This window comes from Mytilus trossulus, chromosome 6 (genome assembly GCF_036588685.1).
Source record: "Mytilus trossulus isolate FHL-02 chromosome 6, PNRI_Mtr1.1.1.hap1, whole genome shotgun sequence".
NCBI lineage: Eukaryota > Metazoa > Mollusca > Bivalvia > Mytilida > Mytilidae > Mytilus > Mytilus trossulus.
In genome coordinates, this window is record NC_086378.1 from 10472648 (window position 1) to 10493328 (window position 20681).

The 20681-nt window shown below is 31.3% G+C and overlaps 1 protein-coding gene across 2 annotated transcripts; it reads right to left on the bottom strand.

Annotated features, from left to right (window-relative positions):
* Window positions 1-476: 476 nt before the first annotated feature.
* On the bottom strand, window positions 477-20680 carry LOC134720767 (tRNA-dihydrouridine(20) synthase [NAD(P)+]-like). 2 transcript variants are annotated; one of them, XM_063583252.1, is made up of 15 exons: window positions 20540-20680; window positions 18954-19082; window positions 18176-18221; window positions 17350-17441; window positions 14502-14545; window positions 13429-13489; window positions 12401-12448; window positions 9979-10044; window positions 8694-8851; window positions 6999-7164; window positions 4474-4595; window positions 3686-3835; window positions 2417-2504; window positions 1769-1842; window positions 477-1117 (listed from the first exon to the last, which is right to left on the bottom strand). In XM_063583252.1, the coding sequence occupies exons 2-15, from the start codon at window positions 19068-19070 to the stop codon at window positions 817-819; spliced, it is 1533 nt and encodes a 510-aa protein (XP_063439322.1). In that variant the 5' UTR covers window positions 19071-19082; window positions 20540-20680; the 3' UTR covers window positions 477-816. The 2 variants fall into 2 exon arrangements, with proteins under 2 accessions (XP_063439322.1, XP_063439323.1); XM_063583253.1 differs by having other exon boundaries at window positions 18954-19073; window positions 20540-20668.
* Between the last annotated feature and the right edge of the window lies 1 nt (window position 20681).

The following is a 20681-nucleotide window of genomic DNA, read 5'->3' on the forward strand; positions in this document are numbered from 1 at the left end:
TGGACTATTCATTAATCATATTTACATTCACTGTTACATAAAAATATGTTAAAAACTTCCCAGGACTAAATTAATACTGGTAATTACAATTTACCTTTCACAGGCACGGATCCAGAGGGGGGGGGGGAACCCCCTTTTTTGGACGATCAATGCTTTTGAATGGGGACATGTAATTGGAACACCTCCCCCACCCCCCTTTGTCCTGGGTTAGGAACCCCCCTTTTTAAAATGGCTGGAATTGCCCCTGTTTCAACTACCAAAGAAAGCAGTGAAAATGTCATTCATATAATTTGATGATTCAAACCAAAGATTTCAAACAATCTCCAGAATTCTCTGATTCTGTATTTAAAGGATTCTAATATAAATAAATTTTCTTGCTCTGTATTATGTTAAGACAAATACATGTATCATTGGAACATTTACTTTCAACTGGACAACCAATGATTTAAAACTGGTTTTGAAAATATTATTGATAATTCAACTTTCAAAATATCTTTATTTCTCATAAAATACATATCACAGATCTTACTAGTAAAATTGGATTAATAATTGGCTCACACAAATAACTACAGAGAAGACTTCCAATCTTGTAAAACAATGCTCATGATTTTATGAAATAAACAAATAAAGTTATATTTATGACTTCAAAAAAAATTTTAAAACAATTTGCCACTCTTTAAAATGAAATAAAAGTAAATTTTCTAAAAAAATAATTTGAACACACAGAAATGTCTTGCATTCATTAATCCCTGAAAATAATGTCATATTCTTGCCTAATGCCCCCATTCTACATTAAAAAGGCCTAAAAATAAATTATTAAGTAACCACATCATCATGATTATCGGATACAAAATGTTTGACTTCTATACAGCTGTCATTTGTTTCATCGTTAAGTCTTTTCTTAGCAAGTTTTTCTTTTTCTTCATTTGCCTTGTCAAATAAATGTTTAAAACTAAGATAAATGTCTTTCACATCACTCTCATTTTTCCGTTTCTTCCATTTTTCTACTAAAGCTTCATTCTGCCCACCTTCAACAAACTGTCGTTCATCTTCAATATCTAACACTGTAGTAGCAACCATTGCTGTTCCTTGTTCTGCTAACTGCTTGGACTTTTCCCTGAAATAAATACACTTAAATTGATAAAAAAAGCATTATTTAATGGAAATAAAGCCTTAAGGAGTTATCTAAATATATAAATGGAAATTTTTTTTTTTTCTTCTCACTTTTATGGTTTTCAAGAAATATTGCAACTTAATGTTATATTATTAGCCATAGTGGTTGTAATTTGGCAGACATGAAGAAAAAAAACTTTATCCTAAGGACCATTCAGGCAAAGTTTGGTTGACATAAGTCCATTGGTTTCAGAGAAGAAGATTTTGAACATTTTTATGAAGGTGACAACAATGCAGGGTGATACCACTTAATAATGAAAATAGCTCAAATGGATCAGGTGAGCTAATAAGATAGGCAGACAAAAAACTGTGGTCTAAGGAATAAATTCAATTAGTAAACTTTCCAATGCTCTGTGTTGAAGATGGTACTTTGACATATAAAGGTTTACTTTTACAATTTCTGACTTGGATGAGTGAGTTGTCTCATTGGCACTCATACCACATCTTCTTATATCTATTCAAATTGGAAATTGACTTTTTTTCTTCTTAAATAGTGTTGTGAGTCTCATTGAGTTTAACAAAACATCTTCTTTTTTGAGTAAACATTTTTGAATTTTGAAATATTTTAACCATTATCTATTGCTTTGTGTCTTACCAATATGGAGTCGTATAAAGATTTCCACCAACATTCAAAATACAGTTATAACATCTGTCTTCTGTCCTCTCTGTCTGTGGAGTACAATAAAATCAGAATAACAATGGTAGAATAAGTAAAAGGAGGCTTTAAATGTTATAATACCTATCTTCTATTTCTCTGTCTGTGGAATATAATAAAGTCAGAATTACTATCATAGAATTTGTAAAATGAGGCTTTAAATGTTATAATACCTATCTTCTATTTCTCTGTCTGTGGAATATAATAAAGTCAGAATTACAATGGTAGAATAAAAAAAATGAGGCTTTAAATGTTATAATACCTATCTTCTATTTCTCTGTCTGTGGAATATAATAAAGTCAGAATTACTATCGTAGAATTTGTAAAATGAAGCTTTAAATGTGTATTGTAGATATTTAAAGATAAGGCGGTTGGATACCATTAAGGATCATGTATGTATCTTCAATATTCAAAATCAACTTTAAACTGCTACATTGCTAGCTGTATAAATGGAGTCCTAATACAAACACTGTGTTTTAATTTAATCTGTCTTTATGGGGTTCTTACAAACTCTTCATATATACAGGAACATAAACAGTGAGGTCGGGCTAAACATAATGAACTGTTCAACAGAAATTTTCATCATACCACATCATATTCTAGTCTATTAATCCCTGCTCTCTTTGTTGCTTCATACAACCTTTGTTTTGGAGAAATCTTTGGAGGAAATTCTTTTCTGTAATAAAATGTAATAATAACTTTTTATAATTTCTAATTAATACATGTTTAATTGTGTGAAGTTGATAAAAGAATATAGGACAGAACATAAAGTTACTGTAAATTCAGAAATTATTGCATGCATTTATTTATGGATTTTGTCATTTTAGACCAAAATGCGATTTTATTTTTGCATTATTGAGAAAAATCCTTATAAATTCATATAAAAATTTTCAAAATGCAAGTTTAAATACTTGCGATTATAACCCTGTCGCATATTATCAATGATAAAACATCTCAATAACTTGTGCGAATGACATTTAAGTTTTTGTGTAATAAGATACCCCATCTATCATTTGTAAGCTATGTTTGGACATTTAAGATGTTGTAAAAATCACCCTTAAACAAAGATTGTTTCAAACAATCTTTACAAAACAAGAAACATAACAGTGCACACGCTGAAATGTCTCAACAGCTTTACTGACATCTTTGAACAGATCAACATTTAAAATAGCAGATGCACAATTTCATCTCCTGTAGAAAAATCTTTACAAGGTAAGTTCAATTCTGTCAAGCAGTTTTCAACGAGTAGAAGATACTAAACTGATATTATCGCTATTTTGTGCATTTTTCATTTGATCTTTTTTTGTGATAATTTTCATATAATGCTTCTCGCTTAAGATGAAAAAATTATCACTAGAAACTAAGGAGGCCACGTGGCATTGCTACCGAAATTGACATTGAAATTGACAACGTCGTCATAGGTAAAATAGCGATAAACAGATTATCATTGGTCATCTCAACTCGATTGATTTTCTCACTTTCGCTGTTCCAGCTCAAGCGAGAAAATCATTCTCGTTGAGATAATCAACGATAATCTATAATTATTGAAGAAAATGAACAGATATGATTTGAAATTACAAATTTATAAGCAGAAATCGTAAAAATAGCTATTTTTAAAAAAAGCAGCAATTTTTTTTAATTTCATACCAGGTTCATGGCTGTCAACTATTTGAAAAAAAATAGAAATGAAGGCATAGAAATGTACTCATATAACTGTGTATGCGATACCAATTTTCATGGGCTTGCAGGCAGATTTTGACAAAATATTCACAAAAACACATTTTTTCCTAAATTCATGAAAATCAGTGACAAGTAAAAATACAGAATTCTCAGTTGATGATATTCTGTATTACTTACTTGTTAAATTTGAACGGCATTTCTATAGTTGTGTGTCCATCATCTGTTGTTACAACATGAATCTCCGTTTCTTTATCATACTTCAAGGCTAATAACTTGTTCATTGACTGTTTGTGTTGTTTATAATATTCCTGAAGACCCCATATCTCACTAAAGAAAACATTTAAACAGAATCTTAAATTATTTTTTTATCATCTGAAAGAAAGTGTATATTTTATCGTCATGCTCCAAAAATTATGGTTAACTTCATTTTGCAAGATTTTTTACTGTTGTTCTTTATAAAGGTTACCCCATTACAAACCTATTGGTGTGATATGATAATTTACTTTCTTGATTTATCAAAGTAATTTTGACTTTGAATTTGAAGTCCACTTTGTGCTTTTGTTAGATGTATTCCTTCTCGTCTCCATCAGATGAGTTGCGCCTTTTTCAACTGATTTTTTATAGTTTGTTTCCTATGCAGTACTGTTATACCACTCTCCCAGGTTAGGGGAGGGTTGGTGCCTTCAAACAAGTTAAACCACGCTTCATTCTGTATGTGCCTGTCCCAAGTCAGGAGCCTATAATTCAGCGGTTGTCGTTTGTTTTGTGTGTTTGTTCATTTTTTTGTACAAAAATTAGGCTAAGTTAAATCATTTTATATTTTTCATTTTGGGGCTTATTATAGCTTACCAATTGCAGCTGTATTGTGGCCTATAGTTGTTAATTTCTGTGTCATTTGTCTCTTGTGGAAAGCTATCTAAGTGGCAATCATACCACATCTTCTTATTTTCAGATTTTACCCCTACCTGAACTCCTCCATAGTAACTGCAGTCAGACTTTGATCCCCCTCTTTTAGGTCCATATCTTTATACATCATTGCCAATATACAATATTTACTGTTTATTGCATTGTTATCCCAATCTATTGCCTTCAACACAAACAATATTGCATAAGCTGCACAATCAATGTTTTTTTATTAAAAAAAAAAAGAACTAGAGGCTCTTAAGAGCCTGTGTCGCTCACCTTGGTCTATGTGCATATTAAACAAAGGACACAAATGGATTCATGACAAAATTGTATTTTGGTGATGGTGATGTGTTTGAAGTTCTTACTTTACTGAACGATTTTGCTTCTTACAATTATATCTATAATGAACTTTGCCCATTAGTAACAGAGAACTATATCTGGTAAAAATTTACATAAATTTACCAAATTTATGAAAATTGTTAAAAATTAACAATAAAAGGCAATAACTCCTTATGGAGTCAATTGACCATTTAGGTCATGTTGACTTATTTGTAGATCTTACTTTGCTGAACAGTATTGCTGTTTACAGTTTATCTCTATCTATAATATTATTCAAGATAATAACCAAAAACAGCAAAATTTCCTCAAAACTACCAATTCAGGGGCAGCAACCCAACAACCGATTGACAGATTCATCTGAAAATTTCAGGGCAGATAGATCTTGACCTGATAAACATTTTTATTCAATGTCAGATTCACTCAAAATGCTTTGGTTTTTGAGTTATAAGCCAAAAACTGCATTTTACCCCTATGTTCTGTTTTTAGCTGTGGAGGCTATCTTGGTTGGTTGACCAGTTCACGCCACACATTTTTTAAACTAGATACCCCAAAGATGATTGTGGCCAAGTTTGGATTAATTTGGCCCAGTAGTTTCAGAGGAGATGATTTTTGTAAAAGATTACTTTAATTTATGAAAAATGGTTAAAAATTGACTATAAAGGGCAATAACTCCTGTACAGGTCAACTGACCATTTTGGTCATGTTGACTTATTTGTAGATCTTACTTTGCTGAACATTATTGCTGTTTACAGTTTATCTCTATCTATAATAATATTCAAGATAATAACCAAAAACAGCAAAATTTCCTCAAAACTACCAATTCAGAGGCAGCAACCCAACAACCGATTGACAGATTCATCTGAAAATTTCAGGGCAGATAGATCTTGACCTGATAAACATTTGTACACCTATCAGATTTGCTCTAAATGTTTTGGTTTTTGAGTTACAAGCCAAAAACTGCATTTTACCCCTATGTTCAATTTTTAGCTGTGGCGGCCATCTTGGTTGGCTGACCTGGTCACGCCACACATTTTTTATACTAGATACCCCAAAGATGATTGTGGCCAAGTTTGGATTAATTTGGCCCAATAGTTTCAGAGGAGAAGATTTTTGTAAAAGCTAACGCCGGACGACAGACGCCGGACGCCAAGTGATGAGAAAAGCTCACTTGGCCCTTTGGGCCTGGTGAGCTAAAAAAGATGTTCTAATTTGAAACCATTAAATCACACCATGTATATCTGTATGTAGACTTGTTAAAGATCCTGTACTTGACATTAGTATATTACATTTTATAAATTACACTTAAGGTGGTACCTAACACTACAGGGAGATAACTCTGTAAAATCAGCTAAACGTTTTAATTACGTTGTGTTGTGAAGGGAATTTCAAGCTTCTCAATGATCAAAATTGGTGTTTGTCAAACTGCTATATAACCAGTGTAATTTTTCTGACAAAACAGTTGGTTGAAAGTTTTTGAAATTTTTATATTTTTGTTAAAGGGTCAAAGTAAATACTTTGACAAAATTTTATGAAAATTAAACGAGCCAAATCAATTTTAGTAAAAGTGTTAGGTACCACCTTAAAGTTAATCTAATAACCTGTTTTTTTAAGGTAAAGCCTAATTTATTTTTCTTTTACCTACACTTTTGTCTTATGATTGAAAATTATTTATTTTATGAAGTTCTGTAGAAATGACTTCCCTTTAATCCACAAAAAGTATGTTATTTTTATAAATTTGTTGGAAAAAGAAGCCAGTGTGTGGTGTCCATAATCATCAGCATTTCTCTTTTTCTAATCAACTAATGTAAAACGAGGGATTTTCTTTTAAGAAATACAAATGTACATGTTTCCATCATTCCATAAACTGTGATTTTCTTTTCAGAAACACATGTTTCCATCATTCCATAAACTGTGATTTTTTTTTCATTTGTATTTTGTCAATAAATTGCATTGGTTCTATAACCGTGCAAAAAGAATTGAGATTATTCCTCAAATACATAAACTTCCACAGGTTAATTCTACAAGTTGTGTCCGTAACCTTACCCTATACAAAGAAGAAATTATAACATTTCTTACTGGTTTTTCCATCAATCAAATTAGTTTTACAAATTTCAAGTATTACTTATTTAAGATCACCAATTTTTTTTCTATCGTGTTAACATTATTTTTTGACATCAGTGCAACCATATTGTTCCCTGTATTGTGTTTTGCCCATTTAGGTTTAAAATTTGTCACAGGAGCTTACCATTTTAATGTATTCTCTAACAATATCTAATAATGGTATCATTCCCTCCTTGCTAAAAATAGATGGGTTCCTTTCTGCTGCCTGAGCAACCATCACTGAGGTACATCCAGTATGCATTGCAAACTTCTGTATGTCACAATTATCTTTCATCTCTTTTGAGCCGCCACTATAAGAAAAAGAATGGAAATGCATGTACATGATTATTTTATTCCATGCCGAGTAATGAAGAATCTACTGTATAGACATGTTAATTTTTTTAATTAAATTTCACTTCATTTCTAGTGACAATGATTTTGACGTTGGAAATGTTGGGCTAAAAATCAATTAGGAATTTAGGATTTAACTCCCCTCATATGCGTGCATAATCCAACTTTTGTATCAAATTCATTAGGTAACTAATGTGTTGCATTCAATAAGGTTTACGACCTTAACGTATTGACCTTAGAACCAGTAGTGATCTGCCTTTCATTATTTGTGATCGTATATGCAAGTCTGATTCCAATTCCATGTAAGGTTCTTGAACCATTTCTGTCAATCTTACAACTTTGACCCTGACCTTGGAAAGTGTTCTCAGAATGAAAATGGTACCTTCTATTATAATTGACCGAAATATCCAAGTTGCAATCAAACACAGTATTAGATTGATCATCCAAAAAACTGAAAAAATGACTGATGGACTTAATGGCCTGGAGTATAACTATAGTTTAAATATTATTTTCAAACAAATTTCAACTCTAATAAAATCGGTACTGGAGAAATCTGCAATAGTATAAACTTTTGACAAAAAAGGGTTGATTATGCATACCGGTACATGTATGTAACAATTATTCTAACATGAAGTCCTTTAAACTCTTTGAGTACACACCCGTGGTAAAATATGAATATCTTGTCAGGGCTGTTCCAATCGAACTCCCACGTCATATGCTTTTTTATGAATGAGATACTGGACGTCATAGAACAATGACGTTAGAATATGAGCATTTTCTATGCTCAGGGTAAAATATTTGTCATAAAGGGCCAACCTGTGGTAAAATCACGATATATTCCATCCCCCATGAATTATTTCTTAATTATTCTATTGAACCATTATTGTCTTATTAATATAAAAATAAGTAAATGTGGTATGATTACCAATGAGAGAACTATCTAAATCTGTTTATTGTTTAGTTTGTTTATTATGTATTTTGCTTTATAATTAATCTGTCCTTCAATGTTAACCTTGATTGGTAAATAAAATTCTCTGTAACCATCTGTAATACAAAGGTATTTGTTTTTGTTGTTTTTTGTGTGCAAACACTGAACCTTACTTTGGAATAACAGGGATAAACAAACTTTCTGCTATCTTGTATATTGTTTGGTTTGTTTATTATGTTATGAATTATTGCATTATAATTAATCTGTCCTTCAATAGTCATCTTGATTGGTAAAAAAATTCTCTGTAACCATCTGTACAAAGGAATTTGTTTTGTGTTTTTAGATATAGGAAGATGTTGTGTGAGTGCCAATGAGAAAACTCTCCATCCAAATAACAATTTTAAAAAAAGTAAACCATTATAGGTCAATGTACGGCCTTCAACACAGAGCCTTGGCTCCCACTGAACAACAAGCTATAAAGGGCCCCAAAATTACTAGTGTAAAACCATTCAGACGGGAAAACCAACGGTCTAATTTGTTTTGTCTACTACTGAACCTTACTTTGCAATAACAGGGATAGACAAACTTTCTGATATCTTTTTAATAAAATGGTTCCTATTAGTATGTCTGGGTCGTTCTTCCTTAGTTCGTCCATGAACTGTCAAGGCTGACACACCCGTCTTCTCTATTATCTTGGCTAACTCAATTGTCTCGTCTAACTGTTAATTAAAATGTTATATGACATTGACTTTTTATATCATGTTATATGACATTGACTTTTTATATCATTTTAATTGACATTCCCCCACCACAAATTGTAGACATAACATACTGTTATGCTGAGTGTCAACAAAGTTGACCTTATCATATATAAAACTAGAAAAGTTGTTATCTCCAAGGTTTTGTTGTCAATAGCTGGTCATGGTCAAACAAATTATCTTTTTTTAATTATTAATACTATGTTTTAATCCTAGACAATATTGTGCCTATTCGGCATGAATATTGATTTTAAAGTGCAGTGCCTGCCAATTTTTTGTGTTCAAAGATGCAGGTTTTTTTCATGGTGATTGAATAGCTGTTATATTAGACAGCTTCTGGGATAAGGTTTTCTTGATTTCATAATGGCTTCTTGTATAATAAAATATGGAAAATATATGATGGATCAAACCATTCCTGTGTTTACAAATTCAAATACCACATTGGCAAAATATCCTTGTTAAGTTGCAACTTGTTTATTTTAAATATACAGAAAAAAATCAAAAATTATTGCGTGCATTTATTATTGCCATTTTTTTTGGCCATTTTAGGAAAAGCTTCGTACCAATAAATGAATAAGAAGCCAGAATGCAACTTTATACTCACACAGTTGCATTATTCCCATTTGTAAAAATCCTTGCAATAATTTCTGAATTTACAATAATCAAAAAGAGTATGCATTTTGAAAAGTTTCTGGTGAGAATACAACTCTGTTATCCGGGCCTTCTATAGCTGACTATGCGGTATGAGCTTTGCTCATTGTTGAAGGCCGTACCGTGATCTATAGTTGTTAATGTCTGTGTCATTTTGGTCTTTTGTGGATAGTTGTCCCATTGGCAATCATACCACATCTTCTTTTTAATATTCACAGTCAGAATACGCCATGTAATATATTCATTTATTTGAATCAAAACTAATCAAAAATACCTCATTTATAGAATGATACCTTACTAAAACAAAATATCCTTTTAATAGTTTGACTTGATTATCAATTGTTTAAATTTAAACTATCAAAGCTACGTTTTTATGTATGTAAAGTATAAAAATACAATATTTTACAGTTATCTCCTAATTAACATATACCACTTACGGTAGGAAGACATCTAATTTTACATGTGACTGGAACGGAAACTGCTTTCACAAGACTTGATAAAATCTGAAAAATTAAGATATGTTGATTAAATTAAAATTCTTGAAAAATATAAGCTTTATTTCTAAGAAAATTACACAGCCATTACACATTTACTGTCAATATTAGTCTGGAGGTTATACAGTTCAACAAGGCTAAATCTAGGTTAATTAAATTTGAACAAGAATGTGTCCCAAGTACTTGGATGCCCCATCCACATTTTCATTTTTTATGTTCAGTGGACTATGAAAATGGGGTAAAATCTCTAATTTAGTTTTAAAAGTTTCATGTTGATTGGACTTCAACTTCATCAAAAACTTCCTCGACCAAAAACTTTAACCTACCTCAACCAAAAACTTTAACCTAAAGTGTGACAGACGGACGAACAAACGGACGAATGAAGGGAAGGACGAACAGACAAATGATCAGATGCACAGACCAGAAAACAAAATGCCGATAAATGGGGAATAAAAATGATATCCCTTTAACAGTTATAAATGAACACTTTAGTCCTTTTTAATATCTGAAATTAAGTGTAATAAAATAATATGAATACACCAATATTGCTGACATATAAAACAGGTCAAAATAAACCTGAACATTAGTCATGAGACTTATTTTAAACAAGATACACTAATGGTGATTGCATACTAGCCAAATTGGGATAAAGACCCAGTAGTTTCGGTAAAGAAGATTTTGGTTGAAAATTTAAGGCAATGCCATGTTGATTTATTTGTAAATGTTGCCTTACTGAGCATGTTTGCTATTTAAATAAAAAAAGTTTCTCTATGTCTTTCATTGTTTTTAAAAACAAAAGACAAAAATGATAAAATCTGTTATTCATGAGCAATAACTCTTGTAAAATGTCTGACAATTTTGATGTAAATGGGATAGATCTTAACATTACTGTTTTAACAGATTTTCTCTATAGATGTATAGTGGTTTTATAGATAATTGACAAAACTTCTTTTTTACCACTATGTTCTATTCTTAGCCATTACATCCATGTTTGGCAGGCTGGGTCATTAAACTATTTTTTTGTTGAACTAGATTCCCCAATGTTGTTGGTGGCTAAGCTTGATTAAATAAGCAGAAGTTTTAGAGCATATTTTTGTAGAAATCGAAGAACAAGCTTGACGAGGGATGAAGATGGATGACACACTCCAAGTGAGGACATAAAAAAAATCACAACCGGTATTTTATTGTAAATATTTTGTGATATTGTTTATAACAATGTAAATGGGTTAATGAGTTAACATTTTGATCTATTGAGGTACATGTAAATAACTTAATTTCTAAATGTTTGTTATTTTATTTTTTACATCCAGTGCTTTTGAGATAAATATTTAATCCTCAATTGACACTTTGAACCATAACATGTTATTTTTTTGTCTTTTCTATATACTGTTTGTGAAGACTTTATAATTTTTTTTATTCACTATTAAATTAACACTTAGAAACATGGCTCTTTTGGGTTTTTTTTCTTCTTCAGATTTTGTAAACATATTTATTATGGGCATTGCACTCTATTTTACCAATGTTTACAAAATGTATTTAGAAGTTTATTAACTGATTTAAGAGTGTTATAAATGGCATGATATCATTTTCAACAGAAATTATAACTGACGACTATGCAAACATTTTTACAAAATGGTATCTTCTTGTATTGACTTTCGCATAGCTGTGATAGTGTTGAAGTTGTATCCAATACAAATAAGGTCTGTTCCAGAATAAAATGCATGGAGGCTTTAGAAGCAACTTTTGTAAGACCTTGACCGTCAAACAAATTAATAATTCTTATGAAATTGCAATGAAAATGCAAATATCTGCATCCAATAAATAAGTGCCTACAACTCCCCACTCACCCCAACTGATAAATTTTGGAACAGCCCTTGAATAATTTTTTTTCCAACAATTAATTTCTATTGTCTTTCAAACTGTGTCAACTGGGGAATTGCATATTGAGAAAATAAAGTAAAAATAGTTCAACTGCCACATGTTTATGTTCTTCTGCTATTGTCAAAATGCATTTACAATTAGTATCGACTCCGTCTTTAATTGTTTCTGTTTAATTTGTATATTCAAAACAACATCTCTCTCCATGAGGGAATTTCAAGGTAAAAATCTTGAGAAAATCTCAAGGTAAAAATTTGAACCTTGATGCCTTGAACTCATTTTGTTTGTTTCAAGGTAAAAACCTTGAGAAAATCTCAAGATAAAAATTTGAACCTTGATGCCTTGAACTCATTTTTGTTTGTTTCGAGTTTCAATTACACATCAGATCAATAACAAATCAAAATTTCACATTAAAATGAATCTACAAGAATAATTTTACCATACAAGTTAAAATCAATCTACATGAATGTTTTTGCCATACAAGTACCTGTTTAACTTTCTCTGGCTTCTTCAGTAATGCTGCACCCATTCCGCCCTAAAACATTCAAAAATAAATACTGTGGATGTTGTGGAAAAGTTTATTCATGTAGATTTGTTGTCAAGAATTTGCCAGTCTGTACACTAGCCTATTAAAAAATAAGTGGTGTAGATGATGTGGATTGAGGAAAAGTTTATTCATGCAGATTTGTTGTCATGAATTTGCCAGTCTGTACACTAGCCTATTAAAAAAATAATACTTTGTTGAGCATTTAAATTTGTGGTTAAAAATCATAATCGTTTCATATTGAGGTTATTTTTTTCTACTTCATAAGAATTAATTCAAAGTACATTTTTAGCATTTTTTAATACAAGTGACATGTTATGTCCCAATTAACACCATTCATGATTGTTAATATATAGATATTTGAATCCAAGGTTTATTAGTGTCACCCCTTCTGATTACACGTGTGCAGCAACTATAAGGTTAATTTTGAATTTTCCTAAGATAGAGATAATTTGTAAGTATGATCTTTTTTCAGAAAAAATTATTCTATAAAATGTTTGCTGAATGTTGTCAGAAATGACATATGAAGAATAAGCAAATGAAAATGAACACCTTATTTTGCAATGTCCAATAAAAAAAAATCAAGAATCTTCCTTTCTGATGACTTCCAATTCTTCACACAATTTTTTTCTTCAGAAAACCAAATTCCATGAATAAATAAAAAAACATAGTTTCAATGTTCATGGATATTTTATTTTATGGTTTGGCTAAAGTACGTAAATTTGAAGAAAATTTGATATTCCTTGGAAATTGAAATTTATGATTCTCAGCCCATGAGGGGTCACTTCCTAAATACAAGGTGATAGGACATGCGGCTGGAATAGGTAACATTTTCAAGCTTGAAATTATGTAAGCTTAATACCATTCAAAATATAGAAATGTACAATTAATGCCTTAACCAAAGAATGACCCATGAAAGCAAACAATTTTATTTCCAATGTGGTCCTTTAGTATACTGTATATATAAATACCTTAATAGAAAACTCTTTAGGACATCCCATATTAACATCAATGCCAGCAACATCATCCTGTCTGTTAATATAAACAAATATATATTTATTTTTTGGCATCCTCATATTTCCAAGTACAAATTCTCTTTCAGGAAGTAATTTTACTTGAAGAATATGATAAATATAAATACAGACTAGTTGCAGAAGTATTTTCATTAGATGGTAATCAACCTTTGGAATTATGTGAGAGTCAAACAAGAATGTGTCCATAGTACACGGATGCCCCACTCTCATTATCATTTTCTATGTTTAGTGGACTGTGAAATTTGGATAAAAAATATAATTTGGCATTTAAATTAGAAAGATCATAACATAAGGAACATGTGTACAAAGTTTCAAGTTGATTGGACTTCAACTAAATCAAAAACTACCTTAACCAAAAACTTTAACCTGAAATTTCCACTATTATTTTCTATGTTTAGTGGACCGTGAAATTGGGGTCAAAAGTCTAATTTGGCAATTAAATTAGAAAGATCATATCATAGGGAACATGTGAACTAAGTTTGAAGTTGATTGAACTTCATCAAAAACTACCTTGACCAAAAACTTTAACCTGAAAGAACGGACAGGCAGAAAGTCCAACGAACAGACAAACAGACCAGAAAACTGAAAGCCCCTCTACTTTCGTAGGTGGGGCATAAGAAGGGCAGGAATGATAGGATATGCGAATAACATTACACTAAAATGATCAATTATATCATTACTCATTCCATTTATTGTATGTTCATTTATTTTTTCGTGGGTACATTGTACCAATCTTCCTAGATTAAGCAAAACATACATGTTTCATGGATATATAATTTCATGGTTTTACCAAAGTCTGCATACAAGTCTAAAGAAATTTTGACATTCGTTGAACATTTAACATTCATCAATTCCACAAAAATTGGTATCCAAGGAATAATGGAGAATCCACAATAATACACACTGGTCTTTAAGAACTTGTTTATGGCAATGATTTTGTTAATCAAGTTAATAAAGGTAATTATAAATTGTGAAACAAAGCTTAATATAGACTGTTGTAAAAATCTTACACTTTCAATGCAGCCGCTACAGCTCGTTCTGGATCACTGGTACCCTGTTAGAAACAGATATCAAGATAACTGATGGATTAAACATTACATGTTCCAATTGTTTTTCAAAAAAATTTTGGTTTTATGTTTACATTTTAGAGTAATATAATTAGAATGTGTCTCAGGATACTAATGCCCCTGCGCAAGCTTTCCATTTCTCCTAGGTGAAAAAATTTGTAAGGATTCCGCGGCACCTAGTGTCTCGCCTAATTTTTCTGTTAATCGCATGCTCAAAAAACAATGACAAAGGTGAGGTAATAAATTAATAAATATATTCCTCTCTATACTATCTTTTGATTGTAAGAAGCTCCTGTCCAAGTTAAGTAAAAATCCAGGATAGTTTATGAATCTAATAAATGATTTAAAAACCTTAACTGCAGAATTTATGTAATGGAAGAAAAACTAAATCCATTTACTGGTACAGTAAAACCTGTATAAACCGGCCGGCTAACTGACTATGAAAAAGGGCCGGTTTGGACAGTGAGCCGGTTTATTCAGGTTTCTGTTTTGAATGGAAGTTAATGACTTGTGACGTCCGACATTTTGCATGTAAAAGTTCTCTCTGATTGTAAATTATATCTGATAAATTAAAATACTTTCACTTCAGGTTTTATTGTGTGCATTTGCATCATAATGCTAACGTTGTTTGGATTGTAAGACGAGAGTTTCGATTTACTCCCATGATCAATAATTTGAAATATTCGAATGGCCAATTTAAAGGCCAGAAAATTATCAAACGTAATTTCATCACTTTTGAAACGTTGTCGTACAGTGTACAACATCCATTGATTGTTGTTATCCCGGTGTTTTTCATTATCAAGGTCATTTGTTTAGGGGTTCACAACAGGGAACCCAGGATTTTGATTATCAATTATGATTTGATTGCATATCGATCATTGAAATAAATTAGACAAACCGGTTTTGACAGGTAATAATTAATGTAATTAAGAGTATTGGGACTTCATTATTAGACCGGAATTCGGAATACACAGGGTCCGGTTTACAAAGGGTATTTTAACAAAGACTTTGAATGGAAAAATATGGGACTTTCATTTTTGGCCGGAATGGACAGGAAACCGTTTTATTCAGGGTCCGGTTTAATCAGGTTTGACTGTATAAGTAAAACACAGAAAAACAGGTACAAAATTTTTTAAAAATCCTTCAAGATACTTGCTTTTGATCATAAACAAGCTTCTGTCCAAGTTTGGTACAAACTCAGGATAGTTTAAGAAAGTTATCCAAATTTTAAAAACTTTAACCACAGAGTGAATATGGTGAATGTTATGTTTCCTGACAGAAAACACTCCATTTATAAGTAAAATTAGGAAAAACAGGATTTTTTTTTTTAAATTTAATCTGTTTACTAGTTTATCATCATAAACAAGCTTCTGTCCAAGTTTGGTAGAAATCCAGGATAGTTTAAGAAAGTTTTTAAAATTGAAGGACAGACAGAAGAAAAGACAAAAGGTTAGACTTGTAAGTGAAACAACTATTGCAGAGGCTTAAAAATTCAGCAACATGGGAAACTCAAATTAAATCATCAACATCACACAAGGTGAAAGGCAACCACTGGAATAGATATTTCTGTCTAAGGACTGGCATACTAAACATATGCCAGAAATGTCACAGGTTCAACAAAAGAATAACAGGCTTCTGTGAAAATACTGGACATTACAACCAAATGACAACAGACCACACAATATATTCTGATTATTCATTTTTTGGGGTTACTGTCTTACTGTTTCATAGGTGTCTTTTGAGAGTAGTATTTAATTCATGTGAAAGACTTTTCATGTTGATATAAAAAATTATTGTGGGGAGGGTGGGGTGGAATTCAGAAAGACGGGGAGATAACTCAGATAAAGTAACTTTTACAGCAGATGACTGCAAGGGCATTCTGGTGTATTGTTGCCATATACATTTCTACATATGTGACTTGGTTTTTGGTTAATAACCGAGTGCAAAATAACATTTATTATTGGTTGAAATATATTAAAGTCATAAAAACGAGTGACTGGTGAAAAATAATGTTCTTCCAATTCTCAAACCAATGCATACAAACATCATAAACTTAGTCTTCTGTGCGCGAATTTATCTTTTTTTGGTGTAAAATCTTCAGAAAAAAGTATATGTACATAACTTTTATAATGAAAACTATCCAATGAGTTATAAAAAAACATATGCATTATTATTTTTTATTTTAATTTCATCAATAAACATTAAAAAAACAAGTCAAACTGCGAGCTACTGCTCACTGATGATACCCCCGCCGCAAGTGGATAATATTAATAGTGTAAAAATATGCAAGTGTTCGATAAACAGGAAGTTGTCGAGTGATGAATCTGAAAATGCATCACACGGTATAGCTGACTTATATAAATCCTGAAACCAAATTTCAGAAATCCTTGTATTGTAGTTCCTGAGAAAAATGTGACGAAAATTTTTAACTTGGCTATCATGTGTAAAATCATACAAGTGTTTGGTAAACAGGAAGTTGTCAAGTGATCAATCTGAAAATGCATCACACGGTAAAGCTGACTTAGATAAACCCTGAAACCAAATTTCAGAAATCCTTGTTATTGTAGTTGAGAAAAATGCGACGAAAAATATTCATGGGACGGACGGACTGACTGACGGAAGGAAAGACAGTGGTAAAACAGTATACCCCCCCTTTTTTAAAGCGGGGGTATAAAAATAATGGAATCTTTGTCATTATAGCAATGATCAATAAATCTGCAGTTTCTCATACTAATAATATCATTAATATACAACTGATTTGTTTCTCTAACATGGAATAAAAAATACATACCAATTGAAAGAAGACTTTTCCTTTTTCCTGTGCACAGGTTCTAAATACCACGAAGCCATCAGACATAACATAGTCAACAGTCCCAAGTATATCTGTAAAAGTCATCAATCAAAAAATCATCTTTAGACTTGTATATGCCTCTTTTCTCTGACCAGATCTATATTGATTGTAGCAAGGGCTATTTAATGATAATCCAATTTCAACTTTTCTTTCTTATTTAGGAACTGGCCCTTAAATTTTTCAAAGGCTATGCATAAAATTTGTTTGCACAGCAATCCTTTCACTTTCTCAGCAATTTAAAAAAAATTTACAGCCAAAATTTTTTTTAACAAATACATATTTTTCAGCTAGATTCCTACGACTCAAATAGTAGATGATTCTTCAAAAAATTTACAAAATGTATTATTCTGTGACAAAAAGATGATTTACATGTTCTGTAAAACATTAATTTTCATGGGGTAAAAATTTAGTGGTTTTGCCTCTATATTAGATTTCTTTGGAATTCAATTTCGTAGTTTCCATTCAATGGAAGTGATATTATGTTAAGTAATAAAGATTAAATTTTCATGGGGGTTTTAATTTTGTGAATATATTCTTTTTCCCTAAAAAATAAACTAAATTCAATCCTCAATGAAAATTTATGATTTAACAGTAGCTAGTCTACAAAATGATTCAAAACTGTTGTTGACTTACAAGCAGTACACATGCATCTCTATATAAATAGGTCTTATCTTTAATACTATTCATAAAAATGTGATTCTTTCATTGTTCATCTTTTGTCCGGATGAGAGGATAAGAGTCTACCAAATCATAATCAGTTACTTACCATTTTCTACTCTAGCTGAGCTAAGTATTTTGAAATCAATTATTTCCTAAAAATATAGAGTGTATATATTTCATGATTAATACAGATGCAGCGAACTCTGTACAATATCTTTCATTTATAAGAATCCTGGTAAACAGGAGAAATTGAAATACCATCTTGTTTCTAACATTTATAGCATCACATCCATAACATAATCTATAAGAAAACCACTTTAGATAGCATACCATTTCAGATTATACATGTAGCATGACTAGCATCACATTTAAGATTATAACATCACATTTAAGATTATAGCATCACTTTTAAGATTATAGCATCACATTTAAGATTATAACATCACATTTAAGTTTATAGCATCAAATTTAAGATCATAGCATCACTTTAAAGATGAAAGCATCACATTTAAGATTATAACATCCCATTACCATGATGCTATATGGCTTTAAGCATCATGGTAAAAAAGCCCTGGAGAGATTACTGTATCTATCAAATAACCTCTTTCACATGTTCACAAGACAATGCAAGACATATATTTGTCATAAAATCAACATCAATATCTATTTGAATGTTGTCTTATATTGTATGTTTTGAGCCTCCAAAATTGTATCATCTTACATCATTGTACATGTTTGAAGTAAAACTGAGAGAATGAAAATGTTAAAACTGACTCAATAAAAGAGATGGCAACCAAGTACAACCACTGAGTTACTTGGGAAGGGACAAAGAAAATGTGACCAGGTAAAACTGCACTGAATATATAATTATACAACAATTTTACCTCACAGTAAACTAAATCTGCTCCATATCTTAGTGACAAAAGTCTGAATGGTAATGTAGATACTCTAACCATAGGAGCCAAAATCACTTTGTGGTGGAAATCTATTTTCTCCATCATTATCTATCAATACTGAAAGATAATTCATACAGTCATTTTTATATTGACAAAGGTCATGAAGATAACTCAAATGGATGGAATGGAGAACAAAAACTCTATTATCAAATAGTAACTACAGGAAGATAACATGTTAATATAATACACATGTAAGTACATGTATTTACCTTGCGTTGTACTACATGTACAAAATGTAGACCAACATGCTAGCTCACAATGTAAGTTTGCAGGAAAACATATCATTTATACATGTAGCTTGCTTTAGTTGTGACCAAAGGCATCCGTGTAGAAAACTGTACTTTGACCTATTATGGTTTACTATAACAAATTGTGACTTTGATAGAGAGTTTGTCTCTTTGGCACTCAAACAACATCTTCTTATATCTATTTCACATTTATACTCTGACTCCGAGCCATCCAGTATTTGTTCCTATTTCTTATTACCACCAGTTTGACTGAGAAATAAAAGCAGCAAATGCCTATATTTAAGTCTTTGGTCCCACTCAGCCAGGATGTGAGATCATCATGGCAGTTTTAACAAATGATGTTTAAAAAATTGCAGCTTATTTGATGCTCACAGTACTTTAAAACACACTTTTGATCCCTGACGACATACATGTAGGGCATTTCTTCCCTAGTACATAAAATTGCTGATGAAGGTTTATCCCTCTGGCCCTAGACTTGGATCTTCTGTAGTTGGTACTGGGCTAGAGTCACTATTTTTTTTTATATGGAGACGAAGTCCCCAATTACGGTAGAAAAATCAATGAAAAAAAAAAAAAAAAAAAACTGGGAAAATTTCCCAAATTTTTCATTGTACTAATGAACTCAAAATCGTTAACGTTTTTTTTCAGATCTAGTTCCTGTTCCGGTTTTCCCGCATTTGCGCAGAAATCTGTCTTGTTTGCATGAGACTTTGATTTTTTTTTATATTTATCAGTTTAGTAAAACATAAGATTGGATCTCAATACAAATTCAATTTTGATAATTGTTTGATATGAAAAAAAAACTTTACGTTACCTGATGAAAGCGTTTCTTTTGTTTACATCGAATATGACGTCATAACTTAAAGAATGTCACAGCTAATTCCCTAACAACAGAACCAAAATCGGGAACGTTACGTACGGTATTTCGGTTTCTTTTATCAACATGATTGAATTAAGAAAATAATACATACAGACTTCGTCCCCATTCACAGGTTATGCCTGCCTCATATTAGCGTACAGTCTAGAGACGGACCAAAAGTTTAAAGGCAATAATAAATAAGCTTTATTTATGGTCGGCAAGGTATACCCACAAAGTGGAAAGGGATTAATATAAGTTGCAAAACTTGTTTGCCAATCAACTATAAATAAATATGCTACAAACATAGACAAACTGATAAGCTCTAAAATAAATGAGCAAGATGTCACTATGTTTTTTAAACTATGCATGTATGGTAAAAATGCTTTTGGATAACATAGAAAACTTACCAAGAATCTTAGTTTACTAAAAAAAAACTTTTTCTAAATTGAAAGTACACTCAAAATAATGCAATCTTGGGAAACACCTGACAAATTATGGGCGCAGACATTTTGGATAAATCAATGTAGAGGAGACGCTTGAATGTAATCC

Coding starts and splice junctions, on each gene's coding strand:
- LOC134720767 (XM_063583252.1), bottom strand. CDS start 19,070: ATGATGGAGAAAATAGATTTCCACCACAAAGTGATTTTGGCTCCTATG. Junction 17,442..18,175: donor CTCAGCTAGAGTAGAAAATG/GTAAGTAACTGA, acceptor TGACTTTTACAG/ATATACTTGGGACTGTTGAC. Junction 10,045..12,400: donor AGCCAGAGAAAGTTAAACAG/GTACTTGTATGG, acceptor TTAATTTTTCAG/ATTTTATCAAGTCTTGTGAA.